This window comes from Solanum stenotomum, chromosome 8 (genome assembly GCF_019186545.1).
Source record: "Solanum stenotomum isolate F172 chromosome 8, ASM1918654v1, whole genome shotgun sequence".
NCBI classification, from domain to species: Eukaryota; Viridiplantae; Streptophyta; class Magnoliopsida; order Solanales; family Solanaceae; genus Solanum; species Solanum stenotomum.
In genome coordinates this window covers 11,503,283-11,518,737 of record NC_064289.1, presented here as the reverse complement: position 1 = coordinate 11,518,737, position 15,455 = coordinate 11,503,283, and the positions used below count along the sequence as shown (strand labels likewise).

Below are 15,455 nucleotides of genomic sequence, written 5' to 3'. Positions count from 1 at the left end.
TTAGGATGTTAATAGCACTAGCGACCAGATATAGCATGTGCTATTAGCAAACTGAGTCGGTTCACTAGTAATCCTAATCAAACTCACTGGATGGCAATGAAACGTGTGTTGGGGTATCTGAAACATACACAACACTATGATTTACATTATAATAAATATCCTGCCGTGATTGAAGGATATAGTGATGCAAATTGGATCACCGGGTCAAATGAAGTAAAATCCAAAAGTGGTTATGTGTTTACACTTGGTGGAGGAGCAGTCTCTTGGAAATCGTCCAAATAGACATGTATCACTCGCTCCACAATAGAATCTGAATTTATTGATTTAGATAATGCTGGTGAAGAAGCTGAATGGCTCCGAAATTTCTTAAAGGATATTCCATTCTGTCCTAAACCTGTGGGACCTATTTGCATACATTGTGATAGTCAAGCAGCAATAGGTAAGGCAGGGAGCGTCATGTACAACAGGAAGTCTCGTCATATACGACGGCAACATAACACCGTAAGACAACTGCTCTCTAGTGGAATTATCACAATTGACTATGTGAAGTCAAGCGATAATGTGTCAGATCCACTAACGAAAGGCCTAGTGAGAGAGGCAGTTGAATGATCATCCAAGGGAATGGATTTACGGCTTAGGATAAGTCAGCATGGCGGTAACTCTATCTAGCAGACTGGAGATCCCAAGAGCTAGATTTAAGGAGAAAAACAAAGTTTTGACTGACGGTTCGACATTGTCAATCAACTCAATCCATTCTCATGATGAAGACAATGTTTAGGAACAAGGTTAAGACTTTAAGGCTTGTTAATGAGTTAATAAAGCTTAAAGTTTTTAATGATTTGCTAAGTTTGCAGATTTGACCAAATAGTGTTTCTACGAGATGACACAGTTAGAAATCACCTATGTGAGTGTGAAGTGTAAGCCGCTTCAAAGGGAATTTTTTGTTAAAAGCCTATTCTCTATACACTCATCAAACCAGGAGGTGTTCATGGTTGAAACGAATACAACCGTAAGAACCATAAACGGTAAAGGGTTAATTGTGTGACATCATATGGTTGTCTAGGTATACACCAAAGCTCGACAATTCAAAGATATCGCATCTACCGATTGACCGAGTATATCCGAGATATGTTCACTACGGAAAGTCTAAGGGAAAACCTACTTATCCAGATGCAATTGATCACTGCTTGTAAAGTACACACTCGTCCGTGCATTCGTTATGTTATAAACACTCCCCATTCATGTGGGAATTATTGGGTATATAGCAAGAGTTAATGGAAAATAGAGGGAAGATGAAAAGAGAGGAACTTGAAAAGTCCTCTTATGCTTTAGTAAAAATGCATTTCTCCCTCATTGGTGGTGGAAAGAAAAATAGAAGAGTTTAAATAGAGAAACACTTCTATTAATTGTTAAAGGGTTGGAAAGAAGGATCCCATTCACGCCGTCATCGTCGCTCGCTTGGCTCGGCTTCGACTTTGGCTTTGGAAAATGATCGATCCAGAGATTATTTTTTGCCAAAGTTTTGTTTTATTTATTTATTTAATTAATTAAATGGCCAAAATATTTCAATTAATTAGTTAGTTAACCGAAATGTTCCGACCAGACTTGGATTCGCGTGACCGGTTTTATTTAAATTACTTTCCCGTTTTATTTGAATTTCCCGCCGTTGGAGATGACTGTTTGAAAGGTTGCAAACATTCTGAAATGGTCGTGTGGTTTCTGAAAGGTTGCAATCTTTCGGAACCAGTTCCTCTTGGATATAAATACCAGTTATTCTTCAGACTTTTTACTTGCGGAAATTTCTGATTTCTTCTTCTTCTTTTGCACAAATATTTTTCGTGTACTTTACTGCCGTTGAATGGGTCGCTGACACCAGTGTTTTGGGTATCAATACACTGGTGATTGAGATCATTCTATCTTGGGAGGACATATTTTAAATCAAACCTCGGATACTAGAGGGCAATAGTTTCCTTAAAGGGACACTGTGCATTCAGTGGGCTTGATCTTTTTCCGTTCTGTCATTTCCAGATTCTGGTATATTTTATAGATCTTAGTTTTTTCGTGAATTAATTTATGTTCTTCTGTTTTTCACTAGTTCATTAAACTTTAATAACTTCGTGTTTCTGCAAAGTTTGTTTTAACCAGTGGTACTGTTTTAAACACAATTGGGCAACAACTTTTATGTGTCACAAATATATCCACTACAATACACTTTTACCTCGGATATTTTCTTTCAGTTACTAGAGATATTAATTCTAGGGTCCCCTGAGTCAAAATTCGTTACTCAATAATCTTTTATTACCAAAAATGATCATTCGGCGAATTTTTATTTCCGGCAAAATGCATTTGATTTTACAAACAAACACACTGTTGGGTTTGGACCAAAGCTTGAAAAAGGAGGAAAAATTTAGTGACCTGTCGACGATTAAATTATATATGAAATTTCACGTCAAATTTTATCAAGTTTTGTTTGAAGCCCCTTTCCCTTATAGTGGCAGATCGGATCCCAGACTTAAAGAAAGAAGTTCATTTTTTTGAACAAAGAAAGTACTCCTATATTTTATTTTATATAGCTATTTAATATTAAGAATAGAAAAAAAAACATTTCCTCCTGTCTATTTTACTTGTCATTTTTGTTATGCACGTCCTCTAAGAAAAATATTAACTATAAGATAATTTGACTCTAAAATTTAACTTCTTAAAGGAATAATATGCCTAGTAAATAAGTAGAGAAGCAAATCAAATAAAAAGAGCTTAAAGTTAACCAAGAAAATGCGATTAAAGAATATTACTGAATTAATGATCATAAGTTATTATGATCTTATATACGTGACTTATATTATTAATTAAAAATAAATGAAGTTTCAATTTTAATTATTATTCATTATTGGTTAAAGTAACTTTAAAAAGAAAAGAAGCCAGAAATGAATTTTTTTTAATAATATTTTATGAGGAATGAATATGTTTAAAAAGAAAAATAATACTAATATATTTATTAGGAAAAGAACATTTTCTACTTATTAAGTAATATTAATGATATTTTTAAACTAACCTATTAGAGAGCCTCTTTTTTTTTCAATGTCCCATGGTTTAAAGATAACTTTTGACGCATTTTCATTTTGAATAATTTTTTTGAACTATAAAAAATATCCTAACAATTCACTTGATATGAACTAGAAGGACTACTTGAAACAGTTGTTACACTATATCCATTGCGGAGAGTTAATAAAAAAAGTAAAAAGAAAAAGATGACTTTTGTTTTTTAACGGTTTGATTTTTATTTTGTCACTTAATTTAAAGACATAATACATAAATATATCCTTTAACTTGACTTCATTTTACATTTATATTCTCCAAATTTAGGTGTGCACAAATAGATAAATAAACTTGTATGAAGTTATGAGTCCTAAATGACATAATACACATAGGATACCACATAAGACTCGAATTGTTTTGTGTGATGCCACGTAGGACGCATATGTTTATTTGTTCAACTTTATACAAGTTTAAGTGTTTTTTTGTGCACACTAAAAGTTAGAGCACTGTAAATTGGAATCAAGTTAAAGGACAAATTTATATATTATGCCTAATTTAAAATATGTTTTTATTGAACGTATGACCTATTTGAAAATCGTACTATCTCTATTAGGGGTGTGAATCGTCGGTTCAGTTCAATTTTAAGTATTATCGATTCAAATTATCGATTTTCAATTTTTAAATGTGTTAAACCGATAGTCAAACTAATAAGATATTTGTTATCGGTTTTTGATTTATTGATTTCTGGTCTTTAACGGTTCGGTTTTCAATTTAACCAATAAGAAAATACTTTCAAAACAAATATATGACTTGTCCAATAATTTGACATGATACAGATATACATCGAAACAAGCAAAACAGACAAAATTGCAACAATAAAGATGAAAGTAATACTAAAACCTAAGACCATCTCCAACCCACCTCTATTTTACTCTCTATTATCTATATTTTGAGAGCAAAATAGAGAATGGGCACTCTAACCCACCTTCATATCACTCTCTATTCTTCATATTTAGAGAGCTGAATAGTAGTTCTCCAAATATGGAGAACTACTATTCACACTCTTTATTTCACTTTTTAAATATTTTATTATTATTTCTATTACTTTCTAATTAACATATTATTTTACATATAATTTCATTAATTAAATATCTAATATTCATAATTCTTTTTAAATGTAATATAATATTTTAAAAAATATTTTATTTAATATATACTATTTTCATCCAGAATTAACAGTATTTTAATATTTTCTAATTTTTGTCAATAATATAATTTGATTTTATTATCAATGTTCACTATAAAGAATAAACAAAATTAAAATGATAAGATGAAAAATTTAATTTAAAAGTACAATACATAATATGATTAATTAAATACAAGATAACAATACAATACATAACATAATAATTTAAATACAAGATAAAATACAATACATAACATAATAATTAATTCGTGATGAAACAAGAATCATGTCTGAAAAGATGTTGAACGTGCATTCGGAGTTTTGCAATCACGTTTTGCAATTATTGCAGGACCGTCACGTTTTTGGAGAAAAGGAAGTGCTACATGATATAATGACTACATGTATTATATTGCACAACATGATAATTGAGGATGAACGTGATCTTAATGCACCAATTCAAGATGACATAGAGGCTCCAACTCCAACGACAAAAATGGTGGTAGATGAAAATCTCCGATTTGAACAATTTTTACCTAGACATAAAAAATTACAGACAAAAATACTCATTTTGAACTCCGTAATGCATTAATAGAGAATTTATGGGAGCAATGTAATAATTTCAAAAATGGAGTGTTTATGTAATGTTTATGTAATTGTATTTCACTTTTATTTGAATTTGTCCATTAATTTGTATATTATGTAATATTTTCTTCCAATTTATGTTATTTAAAAATTTAGGATAAAATATAATTTTATATTAAATAAAATTTGAAAAAATAATTTTTTATATCAAATGAAAATTATATCAAGTAATTATTGGGAAAAAGAAATAAATGATTTATATTATGAAATAAGAAAATAAGAATGAAATAGAAATAATAAAATAATATTGAGGAGAGAGATAAAAGATTTTTTTAGAGAGTAAAATAGAGAATTGGGTTGAAGTTGATTGTTGAAAAATAAAATAAAGAATTATATATTTGAAGAGTAAAATAGAATGTAGGGTTAGAGATGCCCTAAAAGGATAAATAAAGTAAAACAGAGTGTAGGGTTATGTCCCAAAAGGATAAATGCAGAGGACAAAATTAAGTAGTGTTAATTGTGTAGAGTCTTTATAGTTATAGTTTAATATAGTAATTATATTAATATTTTTTGTTTAATATTTATGTATGACTAAAGAACAAAATAACAAATTACTTATTATATTCTTAATTGATTATCGATTAACCCAATATTAAAAAATCAATATCGAAAATAATCCAATAATATTTTTATAAAACCATTAAATAACTGTTAATCCAATAATAATCCAATAAAAATAAACTAATAACACTTTTTCAGTTCGATTTATGATTGGTTTGATTTTCGCAACCCCTAATCTCATTTGTTTTAATATATATTAATTTCTGAAAGTCTGACTTTGATAGAGTAGTCTCTGTGATTGAGTAATTTAGGCCTTTTAAAATCAAATAAGCAGTTTAACAAATTCATGAGCATTACAAGATTGAATATACATACAGAGAATTGTTTTCTCCATATATATGAGATGGAAGAAACTAAAGAGGTGTTTTCCGCTATAAGCTTTATTAGTCCTTCAATTTAACAACTTGGAGACCGTCACTTCCTGTGTTTTCTTCAATTTCTTTTTTGAGTTTCAAAGCTGAATCAACAAGATAGTCGTTGCAGTCAAACAGTTCAATAAGTCGCAGTGCTGGAATATCCTGAAAGCTAGGAGGGATCTCCAGGAATTCGAAACCAGCTTTTATAGATAGCACCTCAAGCACGGGAAAGGATTCCTCTGAAGCTTTCCATTCGTCTATCTGCATACCGAGTAATGTCAAATATTTGAGTGCAGGGAACTCCACATTTGTGACGTCCCAACAATAGCTCTCTGATCTCCCCAAAGGAATTCCCAACTCTAATTTCAGACTCTCAAGATTCTCCAATCTTGCAATGTATAATATCATTTGTTCAGTTAACAAACAGCCTGCAAGGCACAAATGCCTAAGATTTGGAGGGAACACACAATAGCTCTCCCATCGGCCAACTGAATCCCAGAATTCCGTGAAAGATAAAACCAGAGAAAGAGAATGAAGGCTAGTATGAACTTTCGGTATGGAAAACAAAGGAAACTTAGGTACACATTTGACGTGGAGGCTGAGATCTTCGAGATTTGAAAACCTCCACCAGAACCTTGGATTCTTATTATCTAACAATATATGGCAAGTGTGAAAAGTCTTCATGTTCTCTAGCATTGTTGAACATTCTTCAAAACTTCCTTCTTCATTAATGTCTTCCCATACCAACGAAAAACAGTCTATATTCATATGCCTTAGCTTCGTCATTTCCCATAAAGTAGCAGCCCTTAGGTGTAACTTCTCATTGGACCGGAGCTGTAGAGTTTGGAGATTGTGTAGATGTGATATCCACTCCATCAAATACACTGCCCGAATAGATCTGAATTTAACTGCTAAATGTAAAGGATTTGAATATAGGTTATTCCATGTATTGAGTTTTGGATGAGCAATGAACTCCAGAGATTTTGTTTCCTTGAAATCGAGCATTGGAATCTTATCCAGCTGGTAGTCGGAATGATCTAATTGTTTAATAAGATCATCATGAATATAAATGCATAACCGTGATTCCGTGGAATGCAAATGTTGATACGGATTGTATGGCACTGCGACCTGAGTATACTTGTCTTCTGTGAGTTTTCTCAAGCAGAACTCACGCACTACATCATTAAGTGAGCAGTATTCTACAACATGATCAATTCTCATTCCGGAGACCATTACTAGGCTTCTGTTAAGCAAATCACTCAAGCAATTTCGAGATGCTTCCTCGATGTTCTCTGTTTCAGAATTCAATACAAACTCTTCAGCCATCCACAACTTCAGCAGATTATCCACTGGAATCTTATGGTCTTCTGGAAACAATCCCATGTAAAGAAGGCAAGGCTTTAAGTGGTCTTCTAATTGGTCATAACTTGATTGTATTGTTGGGTTTAGGATCTTTTTTCCCTTCCTATGTGGATAAATAAAAGTCTTATTAGAACTAGCCCACTTTAGCCCATAACCCAAAATATTATGTGGCATATATAAGGCTTATTTGGTCTTATTTTTAGAAACACAAGAGAGAAAAATCAAGAGAGTTTCGTTTTAGAGATTGAGAGAAAAAAGAGAAAAAATCTCGTTTTTGCTTCTGGAAATTTTCTGCTCAGGCAGTCCGCTTCAGACAGAGTTTGCCGCTTCGTTAACCGTTGGATCGTGCTCAAATTTGAACTGGCAGTTCTCAGCATCTGGTTCTTGCAATTCAATGGTGGAGATCGGATTTGGAGGTCTGTAGCTTCTGATTTTGGGGCGTGAACAGTAGCGCGTTTTGGGTGAAATCTCTTCTTTAATTCTCTAGTTTTGGTGTAATCTTGATTTGTTGTTGCTCGTTGTTTGGCACTTGTTTTGTGGCCAATTTTGGAGAACAATTTTGTAACTCTTGGTGTTTATAGTGGAGCTTTTGGTCCTGTGGTTTTTTACTCTTCACATCGAAGGGTTTTCCACGTAAATCNAAAAAAAAAATAGTGATAAATAAATAAGTTAAAATAAATGAGTTCTTTTACCTAGTTAAAAATTTCAAAAAGTTAGTTTAAATAAATAAGCTTTTTTTACTTAGTTAAAATTTCATAATTAGTTAAACTGAATGAGTTCTTTTATTTTATTAAACTTTCAAAATTAGTCAAAGTTGTGTGTTCTTTACTTAGTTAAATTTTAAAATATTTAGTTAAAGTAAATGAGTTCTTTTACTTCGTTAAAATTTCAAAATTAGTTAAAATCATTTTGGTCAAATCGCCGGTCAACCGCGAGTTAGCGGGCATTCCGAGGGCCTAACACCTTCTCGGAATGTACATTGAACTTCGAACCCTTTTTCAATTGATTTTATCTGTTTAAATCTTTTGAAAACCCTCTGATTTTTTCTTGATTTTTTTACTAAAAATTAAGTGGCGACTCTGTCCTTTTGGAAACCCGATTTCTCTTAAACCATAAGTTTAATCGGTTTTTCGAAAACTAAGTCATTTTCCCTTTCTATATATTTTTAAATAAAACAGTCCTGTGATTTTTTACTCTTCACATCGAAGGGTTTTCCAAGTAAATCATTTTGTCTTGTGTGATTGGCTTATTCTTATCTTGTTACTTTAGTTTGGTTGATATACTTGATGTCCATTCTTCATATTGATTGATTTGGTTTGTCTTCTCTTGGTTCAAATTAAAAGGGAAAGTTTAAATTTGGGTATTATTCCGCTGCTATCCTATCTGGCATTCTTGTTAGTGCCTTGCCTTTCCCAACAAAGTGGTATCAGAGCATTGATTATTGATTTATTGTTGATAATTGATTTGAATGATGGAGGCAAATATGAGCAAGATGGTTTGTTTGAATGGTAGTAACTATCATATTTGGAGAGGCAAGATGAAAGATATTCTATTTGTCAAGAAAATGCATTTACTTGTGTTTACCTCTAATAAACCCCAGTCCATGACGGATGAGGAATGGGAATTTGAGCACTTGCAGGTTTGTGGCTATATTAGACAATGGGTTGAAGATAATGTTCAAAATCACATTGTGAATGAGACACATGCCAGAAGTTTGTGGGACAAGCTCGAGACGCTATATGCTTCGAAGGCTGGCAACAATAAGTTGTTTCTATTGAAACAATTGATGAATAGCAGGTATAAAGAGGGCACTCCTATTTCTGATCATATTAATGATTTTCAGGGTGTTCTTGACTAGCTATCTAGAATGAATGTAAAATTTGATGAAGAAATACAGGGACTATGGCTTCTTAATACTCTGCCAGACTCTTTTGAAACTCTTCGAGTTTCTTTGACTAATTCTGCTCCCAGTGGTGTTGTGACCATGGAATATGCTAAGAGTGGTGTCTTGAATGAAGAGATGAGAAGAATATCTCAAGGCTCAACTTTTTCTACTTCACACTCTGATGTTTTGGTTACTGAAGATAGAGGGAGAAACAAGTTCAAAGGTAAAAGTGACAGAGATAAAAGTAGAGGTAAGTCAAAGTCTAAATACAAGAATGTTACATGTGACTATTGCCACAAGAATGGTCATATCAAGAAATTTTGTTTTAAGTACAAAAGAGATATGAGACAACAAAAGAAAGAAGGTGACAATGAAAATCGTGTTGTTGTTGCTAATGATGATCTTCTTGTTTCTTGTGATGAAAATGTCGTCAATCTTGTTCGTGATGAGTCTAGCTGGTTTGTGGATTCTGGTGCTACTTCTTTTGTCACGCCCAAGAAGGAATTATTTTCTTCTTATACTCCAGGTAATTTTGGGATGTTGAAAATGGGTAATAATCATAAGGTTGCAGTTCTTGGTATTGGGACAGTTTGTTTGGAAAGTAACAATGGTTCCAAACTAGTTCTCAATAATGTCAAACATACTCTAGATGTTCGCTTGAATTTGATTTCTGTGGGATACCTTGATGAAGAGGGTTATGTTAATACCATTGGTGCTGGCCAAGCTTACTAAAGGTTCGATGATTATAGCCCGTGGTGATAAGTTATCTAACTTGTATGTTTTTCAGGGCTCCACTTTTAGAGGCTCAGTAAGTTTGGTGGAGAATGATACTTCATCAATGTTATGGCATAGAAGACTGAGTCATACGAGCGAGAAGGGGATGAACAATTTGGCTAAGAAGATTTTGCTTCTGGAGTGAAACAAGCAAAGTTGAACAAGTGTGTTCATTACTTAGCAGGTAAATAAAAGAGAGTTTCTTTTCAGAGTCATCCGCCTTCAAGAAAGCTTGATTTGCTGGAGTTAGTACATTCTGATTTGTGTGGTCCTTTTAAGGTAAGGTCTCATGGTGGTGCACTTTATTTTGTGACTTTTATTGATGATTATTCACGCAAACTCTGGGTATTCTCTTTGAAGTCCAAGGATCAGGTACTTGATGTGTTCAAGAGTTTTCAGGCCTTGGTTGAGAGACAAACAGGGAAGAAATTGAAATGCATTCATTTTGATAATGGTGGTGAGTATATTGGCCCATTTGATAGATATTGCAGAGAGCAGCGTATTCGATATCAGAAAACTCCTCCAAAGACTCCTCAACTAAATGGTTTGGCGGAGAGGATGAATAGAACTCTTGTTGAGAGAGTTAGATGTATGCTTTCAGATGCTAAGCTGCCATATTCCTTTTGGGCGGAAGCACTTAATACTGCTGCATATGTTATCAATTTATCTCCTCCTGTTGCTTTGAATGGTGATGTCTCTAACAGAGTTTGGTCTGGTAAGAATGTTTTTTATGATCATCTTAAAATTTTTGGGTGTAAAGCCTTTGTGTATGTTCTTAAGGATGAAAGGTCAAAGTTAGATGTTAAAACTAGGCAATGTATCTTTGTTGGTTATGGTTGAGATGAATTTGGCTATCGTTTCTTTGATCCAGTTGAAAAGAAACTTGTTAGAAGCCGTGATGTTGTGGTCTTTGAAGACCAAACAATTGAAGATCTTGACAAAGTTGATTCTCAGAGTAGTGATAGCCTAGTTGATGTTTATCCAGTGCCGTTGACTATTCCACCAGGTGAAAATCTTCATGAAATTCAAGTTGATATTGAAAATGGTGATCATATTCAGAATGACCAGTATGTCGTTGATGCTCCAGTGCAAGACGATGTGGTTGGTCTGCAACCAACTATTATTGATGCTCCAGAGAGTTCTCTCAGAATATCTACTAGAGAGAAAATATCTTCATCTCGTTATTCTTCCAATGAGTATGTACTCTTGACTGATGGGGGAGAACCAGAGAGTCTTGATGAGGCCATGGAAAGTGAAGAAAAAGAAAAGTGGTTTGATGCTATGGAGGATGAAATGAAGACTCCACATGATAATCATACCTTCGATTTGGTTATGTTACCTAAAGATCGAGAAGCTTTGAAAAACAGGTGGATTTTTCGGGTGAAACATAAAGATGGTAACCCAGTTCCACGGTACAAGGCTAGATTAGTTGTGAAGGGTTTTAGCCAGAAAAAAGGGATTGATTTTGATGAGATATTCTCTCCAATTGTGAAGATGTCATCCATTCATGTGGTTCTAGGCTTGGTTGCAAGTTTGGACTTAGGGGTTGAACAGATGGATGTTAAAACTGCTTTTCTCCATGGTGACTTGGATGAAGAAATTTATATGGAGCAGCCGGAAGGCGTTGAAGTCAAGGGAAAAGAGAAGTATGTTTGCAAATTGAAGAAGAGCTTGTATGGTTTAAAACAAGCTCCTAGACAATGGTACAGGAAGTTTGGTTCTTTTATGAGTCAGCAGGGCTTCAAGAAGACTTCTTCAGACCATTGTGTTTTTGTGCAAAAATTCTCTGATGGAGACTCTATTATCATTTTGTTTTATGTTGATGACATGTTTATTGTTGGTCATAATGCTTGCAGGATTAGAGAGTTGAATAAGTCTTTTGCTATGAAAGACTTGGGACCAGCAAGGCAGATTCTTGGCATGCAGATTGTCCGTGATAGAGATGCCAAGAAGTTGTGGTTGTCACAAGAGAAGTATATTCAGAAAGTACTTCGTAGATTCAACATGGACAAAGCTAAGGTTGTCAATACACCTTTAGTTATGCACTTCAAATTGAGTACCAGACATTGTCCTTTCAGTGATGGTGAGAAGGAAGATATGAAGAAAGTTCCTTATGCTTCAGCTGTTTGTAGTTTGATGTATGCGATGGTGTGTACAAGACCAGATATTGCTCATGCTGTTAGTATTGTTAGTTGTTTTCTTTCTAATCCGGGAAGAGAGCATTGGAATGCTGTTAAATGGATTATGAAATATCTTTGTGGCACTTCTAGTTTGAGTTTGTGTTTTGGTACAAGGAAGCCTATTCTTTGTGGTTACATCGATTCAGACATGCCTGGTGATATTGATACTCGTAAGTCTACTTCAAGCTACTTGATTACTTTTGCAGGAGGAGTTGTGTCTTGGCAATCTAGGTTGCAAAAATGTGTTGCTTTATCTACTACAGAGGTTGAGCTTATTGCTGTTGTTGAAGCTTGCAAAGAGTTGATCTGGATGAAGAGATTTTTGGGGGAACTTGGTTGTGCTCAAGAGAGGTATGTGCTTTATTGCGACAGTCAAAGTGCTATTCATCTTGGCAAGAATTCTATATTTCATGGTCGGTCTAAACATATTGATGTGAGGTATCATTGGATTCAAGATGTGTTGGATTCTAAGTTGCTTGAACTTGAAAAGATCCATACCAATGATAATGGTTCCGACATGATGACTAAAGCTTTGTCAAGAGGGAAGTTTGAGGATTGTTGCATGATCGCCGGGATGGCGGTCTCCTCCACATAGTTGTGAGGGGGAGAATTGTTGGGTTTATGATCTTTTTTCCCTTCCTATGTGGATAAATAAAAGTCTTATTAGGACTAGCCCACTTTAGCCCATAACCCAAAATATTATGTGGCATATATAAGGCTTGTTTGGTCTTATTTTCAGAAATACAAGAGAGAAAAATCAAGAGAGATTTGTTTTAGAGATTGAGAGAAAAAGAGAAAAATCCTGTTTTTGCTTGTGGAAATTTTCTGCTCAGGCAGTCCACTTCAGACAGAGTTTACTGCTTCGTTAACCGTTGGATCGTGCTAAAATTTGATCTGGGAGTTCTCCTCATCTGATTCTTGCAATTCAACGGTGGAGATCGGATTTGGACGACTGTAGCTTCTGATTTGAGGGAGGGAACAGTAGCACGTTTTGGGGTGAAATCTCTTCTTTAATTCTCTAGTTTTGGAGCAATCTTGATTTGTTGTTGCTCGTTGTTTGGCGCTTGTTTTGTGGCCAATTTTGGAGAACAATTTTGTAACTCTTGGTGTTTATAGTGGAGCTTTTGGTCCTGTGGTTTTTTACTCTTCACATCGAAGGGTTTTCCACGTAAATCGTTGTGTCTTGTGTGATTGGCTTATTCTTATCTTTTTACTTTAGTTTGGTTGATATACTAGATGTTCATTCTTCATATTGATTGATTTGGTTTGTCTTCTCTTGGTTCAAATTAAAAGGGAAAGTTTAAATTTGGGTATTATTCCGTTGCTATCCTGTTTGGCATTCTTGTTAGTGCCTTGCCTTTCCCAACATGTATTACCTTCATACTCTGCTCTCCTAAAGCAAAAGAACTTAAGTCATTTGCAACCTCGAGCCACAAGGATGCCTCCCTTTCCATTTTTGCAATAATTCCAGCAATCAGGACAACCACAAGAGGCAATCCCTTACAGTGTTGGGCAACTTGTAACCCTGCTTCCAGTAGATCCGGGGGACAACTTTCTCCTCGAAATACCTTCTTCTCCAATAATTCCCAAGTCTCTCCGAACGTTAGAAAGCTAAGAGAATAAGGATCACTGTGATGATGAAGATCCTTAGACACTTGTTCAATTCGTGTTGTGACCATTACTCTGCTTCCATATTTACCTTGAGGGAAACATGTTCCCAAATCTTCCCATGCCTCGACATCCCAAATGTCATCTAATACAATGAGATATCTTCTGCTTATTAGACTCTTGCGCAACATGTCAGCTACATCATCCTCCTCTTTGATTTCGCTATCATCATTTGTTGCTTGTTTGAAAATCTCAGCCAATAACATCCTTCTATTATATGCTTGTGACACAGCACACCATGCTTTAACATCAAAGTGATTAACAATAGAGGGATGGTAGTACACCTTCCTTGCCAAAGTTGTTTTACGGAATCCAGGCATTCCATAGATGGAGATAACATCCCGCTCCTTTGTTCCTTGTGTCAATTTCTTCATCATAATTTCTGCATGTTTCTCAAAGCCGACAACTTCATCATCATCATAAATTGATGTACTACTAGGTTTTGTGGAAGGCTTTCCAGAAGTTTCAACAACATCCATGACAATTGGCGATTGTGGAAACTACTATGATCCGGCCAAACTATCTTATCTTTAGTTAATTGCTCTGTCACCTTTCATTAGGAAAAATGAAGGTGCTATAATGATAAGAAAAAATAACAATAAGTAAAATTTGATGCTTCAATTTTAGGTTTAGAAGTCGAAATTGAGAAAGAAGAGGATGGACATATATTGAAGAATGAATAGTGATACTATAAATATATAGTACTACTTGACATGTTGTGGGAATATAAATGAGTATAAACAAATAACTTGTACTACATGCATGTTAATAATTGGCATAATACATATATTGGCCCCTAAACTTGGCTTCAAATTTTAACTTTGACCTCCAACTTTCATAATGCACAAATAGGCACTTTAACTATCCTACCTTTAAATAAATAAACACACGATTTTTGGAGCCAAAAGCGTGAAATGCAAGTGCTGCCACGTGTATTAGTGACCCACTCAATGGCTGCCAACTATTCAATGCATGTGGGCCCGTTTTCCTGTCTATTTGACACCTTTTTAATTTGTCATGCATTTATTTTAATGGATATGGACCCCACCTCACTAATTACATTCCCTTCTCTTTATTTTTGCCTCACAACTTCTTCCTTCACTTTCATTTTGTGGTAAATTAATATTTGAAAATGTCAATTATTTAATTTATAATTTATTTGTCTTATTTCTTTTTTTAATTTATGTGTATTCAAAGATTACATTTAAGATACTATAAATTATTAGACTTAATATTTAAAAAAATTTATTACAAATTTGAAAATTACGTAATATACACTATTAATTACAATAATTACTAATTTAAAATATTTTTTCAATCTAATAAGAGCCTACAAACACACTATACGTTATATTTAAAAGTACTATAAATCATAATTAAAATATATTTTTTTTAGAAAATTTTTTGTTGACTCTTGAAATTCTATCGGTGACACATGAATTTGAATAGATGGAACAATATATATTATTGAAAGTTAACAATACTATAAGTTATTCGAAAATGACGTTAATGATTTTTATAAATTATAACAAATTAGCAACTAAAATATTTTTGAAAAAACATACAAAAAATTAGTTGATGAATCAGCCACCACACCGTGGACATGTATGCTTTTTGTGATTAAAATTGAGTTTAAGGGTTATTTTGGTCATTTAAGGATTTTTCTTTAAACTTCAAGCTTTATTAATAGTGATGTATTCATTTTAGAGTTAACATGAACATTTACTACCATATAAATATATAAAATTTATTCAAATTTAAAATTTAAAACTATTTATTTAACGTCAATTAAAAATTAACTTTTA

General features: G+C 33.6%; 2 protein-coding genes across 2 annotated transcripts in view; both read right to left on the bottom strand.

Moving 5' to 3' along the window:
- Positions 1-15,455, bottom strand: part of LOC125875029 (putative late blight resistance protein homolog R1B-16) — a 58,673-nt gene that overhangs the window by 34,394 nt on the left and 8,824 nt on the right. The window lies entirely within an intron of this gene.
- LOC125875036 (putative late blight resistance protein homolog R1B-16) lies at positions 5,642-14,170 on the bottom strand. Its single transcript, XM_049556095.1, has 2 exons — positions 13,352-14,170; positions 5,642-7,214 (listed from the first exon to the last, which is right to left on the bottom strand). The coding sequence occupies exons 1-2, from the start codon at positions 14,127-14,129 to the stop codon at positions 5,809-5,811; spliced, it is 2,184 nt and encodes a 727-aa protein (XP_049412052.1). The 5' UTR covers positions 14,130-14,170; the 3' UTR covers positions 5,642-5,808.